The 8,287-nt window shown below is 36.5% G+C and overlaps 1 protein-coding gene across 1 annotated transcript; it reads right to left on the reverse strand.

The window, feature by feature from the left end:
• Positions 1-1,081: 1,081 nt before the first annotated feature.
• On the reverse strand, positions 1,082-5,551 carry LOC124365385 (dynein regulatory complex subunit 4-like). The gene is made up of 2 exons (XM_046821390.1): positions 5,430-5,551; positions 1,082-2,733 (listed from the first exon to the last, which is right to left on the reverse strand). The coding sequence occupies exon 2, from the start codon at positions 2,705-2,707 to the stop codon at positions 1,280-1,282; it is 1,428 nt and encodes a 475-aa protein (XP_046677346.1). The 5' UTR covers positions 2,708-2,733; positions 5,430-5,551; the 3' UTR covers positions 1,082-1,279.
• Between the last annotated feature and the right edge of the window lie 2,736 nt (positions 5,552-8,287).

Raw genomic sequence — 8,287 nt, forward strand, 5'->3', positions numbered from 1 at the left:
TTGTTGATTATGGCCCATGCGGCTTGTGTGGTATTCTCAATTTGAATGCCTTGTTAAATCGTAAGAAGACTTAATTATATTTCTACAAATATTATTCTGTAGTTACAAAAATCATTATTGCATTACGCGTACTGATTAACAAATAAGTATATAAAATACGTTGTGATTGTGTACCTACATAAAATATAATTCTATTTTTCATAAAAATAAGGATTTTCTCTCAAAATCAGGATAACTAAATGCCCTTAAGATAATCCTTGACTTCTGCAGTGGGTTTAAAAAGTAGCTCTCGTGCATTGACATTTTATTCCAACTTTTCAAATTGCATTTCTTCGGGATATTCCAAATTTATAAATATTCTCGACCATAGAGTATCTCTGATTTTTCGGTTCGTTTGTTTTGTTAGGTGGATTTGATGATAAATTGTTGACATACAAAGGTCAAATGATCATATGGTCAAATTGTGGTCATATGATCACAGCGTTAGATGGCTGTGTTGATCGCAAAAAGCAATCGTCAATATAAATTTGTGAAGACGCTGTCAATTGCAGTCACCGAAAAGTCGGTCACCCTTTATGACGACTCTACTGATCCATATAGGCCAAACAACCAAAATAAGCTAGAAAGGTGTTTTCCTCATAGTTTCTGTTAGATATTTCAAGGTCAAATTGTAATACAAAACGCAGCACTCCTCGTCCAAAACGTTGATTTTAAAGTTTCGCAAGAAAATTAAATTTTAGATTTGTTTTGTAAATCAGTCAAAGCAATTCCAAAGTTTAAAAAAATATTCTGAACTTTTATTATGAGGCCTGTATATTCCACTTATGTATTGATGACACGTTATGTTAGTTGCCATTTTACCCCTGTGATAAGTGCATCATGGGCGTGAGGATTAAGAGAGTGATAATGCGAATTTGTTACCAAAATATTTCCCTTTGGAAAAGTTGTGGCAGTAATTTTAGCCAATTGATAATTTTGAAATGATCACATTACTGTTGTTAAGTGTCCGGTAACCACTAGCAAAGGAGGATAAAGTTCATAATTCCTGAGAGAAAGCTCATCCCCAAATTGTACTAATAAGTATTTCAGAACATTCAATCTGCTTTATTAAATATATTATTACAATACATTTTGAGATTTTACAGTAAAACTTGAAACATACTTCAAACATTAAAACTAACACTCGGGTTATTGGTACGTCGTTGTACAATACTATTCTTAGTACAGAGTAGTGGTTTCAAAATCAAATGTAGAATGTATATTATATACTTAATTAGAATTAATTTTCATTTACAATAACATTCAGTACCCTTACGCCCCTCAAAATGTCATCAGCATTTTGCGGTTCGAACCCGGTGTCTTCCATGTGCAGATGATGTTTCTCCAGTAGTCTCTTGTACCGTCGTGTGACAAGTTCGCGCTGCTCGATCACGTCGCTCAACCGGAAGTTGAGTTCATCCAAGGAGGTGTCTTGGAATAACGGAACAAACTCCAGTCGTTGATCCCTCTTGCCTCGTTGGCGAAGGATTTGTCTGACGATAGCTAAGGTCGAATCTGCCTCGTTCATTCTCAGACGTAGATGGTTCAGGATGAGATCTAAGATCACATTGAATTCTTCCATCTTCACTGCCATTTGGAACAAATGTGCTTGCTCATTCTTCTTGATCTTTCTTGTCTTCTCTGTTTGTTTCTCTATTGTTATATTGAGTGTCTCCAACTCCCACTTCATGTTTTCGAGCACTCCATTGCGATACTCCAACTCCTTCTTGGTGTACAACAGTTGACTTTGGTCTTTCCGCGCTGACCCTAGCGTGTCAAGCAGCTTTCTCTCCTCGGCTTTCAAAACCTTCAACGTGTCCATTAGTGACTTGTTCTCACTGGTCAAGTCCAGCAGCTGCTTGTCCACCTGAGCCGATGTCGACTTCAGCTCCTGACAGGTCGTCTTCATCACCATTATCAAAGACATGTTGTTGAATAAGATTTTGTTATAGTAATGATACAAGGCTACCGTAACACTCGCTTGATGCTTCAACAACCGGGATGTTTCTTTATTTTTCCTCGCGTTTAAGTCACTTTGTTCCTTTTTAAATAGCTCTGCCAATCTGTTAAACTCGGTACTTGAAATCTTTTCACGTTTATTCTCAGCAAGTATCGAAACTTCTTTGTCTTTTTCACGTAAATTATGCATATTTTCGTCGTGTGTAATTTCCAAACGGGATTTATGTTCGATAAAATTTTGTTGTAAATGTTTACTTCGTATTTGCAATGCCTTGATGTCAGTCGATATTTCAGACATTCTTTCTTCGTGGTTGTCACCTTCATGACTCAGTTTCCTAATGGTTTCCAGTGTCGTATTTAGACATTCTATACTTTTCTCGCATGACAGATTGATAAGTTTCTGACGATTCCGTTCCATGACCAGCCGATGGTTGTCTTCTTTGTTCTCCAATTCGATTACTTTAGTTCGATGTCTGTTTCTCATGTCCACAAGCTGTTCCTTCGCGATGGCAACCATATCAGTAAGTTTATCTCGGTCTAATCTCAGGAAATTGCTGTACTGCCTTTCTTTGACCAGCGCCTCGTGCACTCTTACGCAGAACTCTTGCAGTTTGTCTTGGGTCAGGCTAGTTGTGTCGATGTCATCAAGTGGCGTTATTTCCTTCTTGGATTTCTTTGCTGCACTTCCTTTCTTTTGTTTAGGTGGCATATTTTATATACCGATTACTGCAGTTCCTAGAATTGAAGTATATTATTAATAAAATTAACATTAGTAGCGTTGGTGCGTACAGGGCCATATGTGTCTCTCAAGAATACGAATAAGTGCTATTAATTATCTTGCTGTAAGTTAAAACTATAAAAATATTTAATTGATAACAATCAAAGGCAATTCACATACAAAATACTCGTAAAAATACTAGTGAATTTAAATAACGAGCCACTAAGCTCCCTTAATACTCCATAGAGAACCACCATAGAATGCTGGAACTAATTACATCGTCGGCTAGTATTAAGAGAATTCAGTCTAAGACCACTAATTACATTATAACAGAACAGCACTGTCGTATTATACAGATTATCGAAAGTAACCTACCATGCTGCTGTATAGATGCAGCTGTGTGAGTGACACTGTGTGTTATCGTTGAAAATGTCATGCATTGATTTTGTTATCCTTTGACGTACAGAGACAAATTTGATCACAGCCACCTTTGATACATAGCTTTGATCCTTCACTCTAATATCATTTAAGGTCAAAATATCCTTTCAAATCACGCATGTATTCAATATGTTTTAAGATGTTTTTTAAAAATATGATTTTATAATATTCTTTCCAGCAGGAGGAAGTAAATATATACTTTACGAGTGGCTGTCATTACAGTGTACTCGTCCTGACAATTATTTAGTGGCATAGTATATTTAAACTTCCCCTAGAGCCTTATCACTGATACCATACAGGCCACGGTATAAACCATAGACATCTCTCACGTAACTCTCACTATTTTGCAATATTATTTTGCTATTGGTGCAAATGACATTGAAGCACCCATAGTTACTTACATAATATTGTCAATGTTCACTACAAACCTTTACTTAGCCACTAGTAAGATTTCAAGAGTTTTAGGGATTTTCACCAATTCACTGTTCAATTCATCTCCATTAATAAACATTGGTAATAGTTTTAAATATTAACAATACAATTTCCACGCATGAGGTGGCATCCTTTAACATTATCCGATTAATGAGTGATTTTTAAACAATGGACACGAAATATATCTTTGTTTAATCTTTCACTTGACATTATTCGATCAAAATAAAATTGTTGATAATTTGAAAGCATGTAAATGATGATTACAGATGCGCATTTAACGAGTTAGTAACAACTCTTCTGGATTTTGAGATTTTGCTAGGGCTTCAAATAGCATTAAATATTAAATATTCCTTATACAACTAATTTACTTTGTTGACTATTTGTTTTAATTAAACGAAACATAATATGTTTCGTTTATAATATAGAGTTAACTAGAATATACACGATCAAGTTTTGTAAAGAGTATTGTTTACCATTTCAAATCACATAGATTCAAAGAGTGAGATTTAATTAAAGATCATCAAATTACAGTTAAAGAAAATGTTTTATGCTCTATGGATACATCTCTATGGAAGAATATTTGACAAGTACATGTTAGGGGGAGTGATTGAGTCAGTTATACTCGTATTTTCGCTTATACGAGGCAATTCTCTATGATTACTGTATCACCTTCCGTTTCTTTAATATTGAAATATGTTGCAAAATCTACGTTTTTAACAAGATTTTCAGACGATTGTGTGAGTCGGAAATACGATATAACCTAAACATTGATGAACGTAATCCTCTGTCCCTGCCTACTGCTTGTATTACAAGATGGGCCTTTATCAACTTCGTATTTGAGGTAGATTTTGTATACAAAATCAGCTTATTGCAGTCTTGGTGTTTGAAACTTATAATACCATATAGTAGAAAAACTGATTTTATACATGTCTCGGCTAAGTTCGTTGGTCAGCTCGGAAAGTCATTTTGTTTCAATATGGTGGCTGTTTAATATTTTATGAATTCACAACTCCGTTATTTATAAACCTACAGAAAATTTGTTTAACTTCTCTGGAATGATTATGATATTTCTTAAACTCTGAGTTGTAAACTTATTTTGTATCTCGAAAGGTTTTTTATATACGGACACTTAGTATATCACACATATAAATTAATAATATTTCAGTCGTCACAAAACCTACCTACTCTTCCGGCTGAGCCGGAAGGACTATTTACTACTGAAATACTCGTACGCTAATCAATGAACGCATTTAATAGCATTTGAGACAAGTATAGGTACGGAAAATATGATATATCAGAAAGACGAAATAAACGTACATAGGTAGGCATGTACGTATTATATATAGATTTTGGCCAAGTCGGGCGATGTGGCACGGGAAAGTACCGATCAGAAATGCCCTTGGCCAGCGGAAAAAGTAAAACATCCCTGGAGTTTATACCTAGATTAAAGCTCAGATCACGTAAGCGCTCGTAAAGGTCAAATTTATCCTGTCTGTCTGTGATACTTGTAAATACCTACCCATATCATCCAATAGTACATAGCGACAGAGGATACGTTGCTTAATTTAATGTTTTACATATTTTCTGTTGGGTTATTTAGTCTTTCCGACTGCTGTCCTTAATTTTATTAACAATGTTAAGTTTCTAATATAATCCAATATCAAAGAAATTGACGTTGATATAGTAATTGTACAAAATTACCGAAAGAATATAACTGATTGCTTTTAGACAATGTCTGTTATTATATTTCATATAACCTCGTTGCTTGCAAATATATATACGCAAGTAAAAAAACATTTTATTTATTATTTAAACTTTTTATGATCACATACTTCCAACTTACCAGAGCAAATTGTCTGTTTTGTCGGCAATGCGTTACTGTTTAAAAGTGTCCACGAAACTGAAGTAAATAAAAATCCATAGAAGTTGGTTATACACGGTTGTGGTTGTATTATTGGCAAAAACTACAAACTATTAACATTCTGATTATCAGCTGCCACAAAAACAAGGTAAGTCCGCATAGTTAACCAGTTGTTAGTATTGAATAAATAGTGGATTGTTTAAAGATACCTTATATTGTAAAATTATGAAAGGGTAAAAAACAAACACTCTTTAGGCTTGGTCAAAATTTAGACATACTGTATAAAAGGCAAGTACTCGGATAATATTGGACAGATAAACTTGCAGGGAGTCTGGTCGGAGAGTATTTATTCCAGTAATGTTTATTTGTGGATGGATAGAAGACAAGTACTCGGATAATATTGGACAGATAAACTTGCAGGGAGGTTGGTCGGAGAGTATTTATTCCAGTAATGTTTATTTGTGGATGGATAGAAGACAAGTACTCGGATAATATTGGACAGATAAACTTGCAGGGAGGTTGGTCGGAGAGTATTTATTCCAGTAATGTTTATTTGTGGATGGGTAGAAGACTAGTACTCGGATAATATTGGACAGATAAACTTGCAGGGAGGTTGGTCGGAGAGTATTTATTCCAGTAATGTTTATTTGTGGATGGATAGAAGACTAGTACTCGGATAATATTGGACAGATAAACTTGCAGGGAGGTTGGTCGGAGAGTATTTATTCCAGTAATGTTTATTTGTGAATGGATAGAAGACTAGTACTCGGATAATATTGGACAGACTCGCCTTCGGCTCGCTGGGGGCTACGCCCCCAGGCCCCCAAAGTAAACGCTTGCAAATTCGGGGATAAGCGGAATTCGGTGACTGGTTAAGTCCGGACATTAAGTAAATGACAAGGGATTTAAAAATTGACCTTTTTCATAGATTTTTTTCCGGATTCGTAAAAACTTTTGACTTTGAGGGCATTTTGCGGTTAAACCGTTAGAGATACGACAAAAAGTGACTGGACCTTTCTTGTTGGAAATTTAATTTTGTCTTTCGATTGTGCCCTCAGATCTGATCTACGACCTATGGTTTAGCCAGAAATGAGCTCGGGAGAAAAGTCTGCACGGGTCAGCTATCTTGAATTGTTTAGTATAAACATAATAAAAACCGACCTCAAGGCAGTATTTTAAGTCGAACAGGGGGTTTAATATCACCAGGAGACTATCTAGTCAAGGCGAGAAATTCCCTGGGTGGGTGATTAATGTTAAGGAGGTTAAGACAAGAGGGGGTTTAATTTCGTCCAGGATATTGTCTGGTCATATGAACAAATTCCCAGGGGGGGTTAACGTTACCGGGGGATAAGTCTCCAGGGGGTTATCTGGTCATACCAGGATCTTCCCAGGGGGGGGGGGGTTAAGAGATTTGGTGACTGGTAAAATTCGGACATGAGGTCATGGCAGGAAATTCCCTGGGGGTTTTAATGTTACCAGGGGGGTTAACACATCAGGGGGTTGAATGTACAGGAGGTTATCAGGTCATACCAGGAAATCCCCGGGGGGGGGGGTTAATATTACCGGGGGTTAATGACACACTTGGGCCTTTTTTAGAGGGTATTGTGTCTGTGAACATAATAAATATTCCTCTGTCCCTATCTACTATTGACGCTTAGCTAACGCTCAGCCAACTCCCGAAGTCACTGAACCTTTTCTGTAGATCACGTGATTTCCTAAATCCCGTTTAAAATTTGTTTTGAGTTACGACCAACCGTTTAGCCGCTATCAAGCCCGGAATGTAAATTTTTAGGCGAAAATGTCCAATATTTTCACTTAATCGCGTTTTGCGGTCAAACTAAGGGAAATATAGTAAAAAGTCACTGGACCTTTTTTGTAGGTCATCTTATTTCCTAAATAAAACGTTAGTCTTATTTTGACCTCCGACCAATGGTTTCGCCGCTATCGACCCCAAAAAACAAAAGTTTCGCGTAAAAGTTACAACAAAATTGTACATAATCACGTTTTTTTTTTCGGCCAAACCAATCGAGATAGGGCAAAAGATTACTGGACCTTTTCTGTAGATCGCGCAATTTGCTAATTTGATGGGTCAATCAGATTTGAGCTACGACCAACGGTTCGGCCGCTATCGGGCTTGAAACATTATTTTTATCGAAAAAATCTCTGGAATTTCAAATGTTCGAGCGTTTTGTCGCTTAACCATGGAAGATAGAGCAAAAAGTCATTAGACCTTTTTTGTAGTTCACTTCATTCCTGACCATGAATTTTCCGTCAGATCCGAGCTAGCTCCAACGGTTCGCCCGCTATCGGGCTTACAAAAAATGCCTGCAGGGGTGAAGAATGCGCGATTTTTTTGGGAATTTTTTTGAGGGGTTGAAAATGAAAAATTCTCACTTTTCGGGATTTTCCTGGTGGTTACACGTGGAAAGCTATCTGTGTACCAAATTTCAAGTCTCTAACTCATCTGGAAGTAGGTTAGAATTAGTATACGTGAGTGAGTGAGTCAGTCAGTCAGTCAGTTACACATGCGGTTGTATATATTGGACAGATAAACTTGCAGGGAGGTTGGTCGGAGAGTATTTATTCCAGTAATGTTTATTTGTGAATGGATAGAAGACAAGTACTCGGATAATATTGGACAGATAAACTTGCAGGGAGGTTGGTCGGAGAGTATTTATTCCAGTAATGTTTATTTGTGGATGGATAGAAGACAAATACTCGGATAATATTGGACAGATAAACTTGCAGGGAGGTTGGTCGGAGAGTATTTATTCCAGTAATGTTTATTTGTGGATGGATAGAAGACAAGTACTCGGATAATATTGGACAGATAAACTTGC

Source organism: Homalodisca vitripennis, chromosome 1 (genome assembly GCF_021130785.1).
Source record: "Homalodisca vitripennis isolate AUS2020 chromosome 1, UT_GWSS_2.1, whole genome shotgun sequence".
NCBI lineage: Eukaryota > Metazoa > Arthropoda > Insecta > Hemiptera > Cicadellidae > Homalodisca > Homalodisca vitripennis.

What these genes read in the sequence shown, in the direction of transcription:
- LOC124365385 (XM_046821390.1), bottom strand. Translation starts at nt 2,707, where the DNA reads ATGCCACCTAAACAAAAGAAAGGAAGTGCAGCAAAGAAATCCAAGAAG.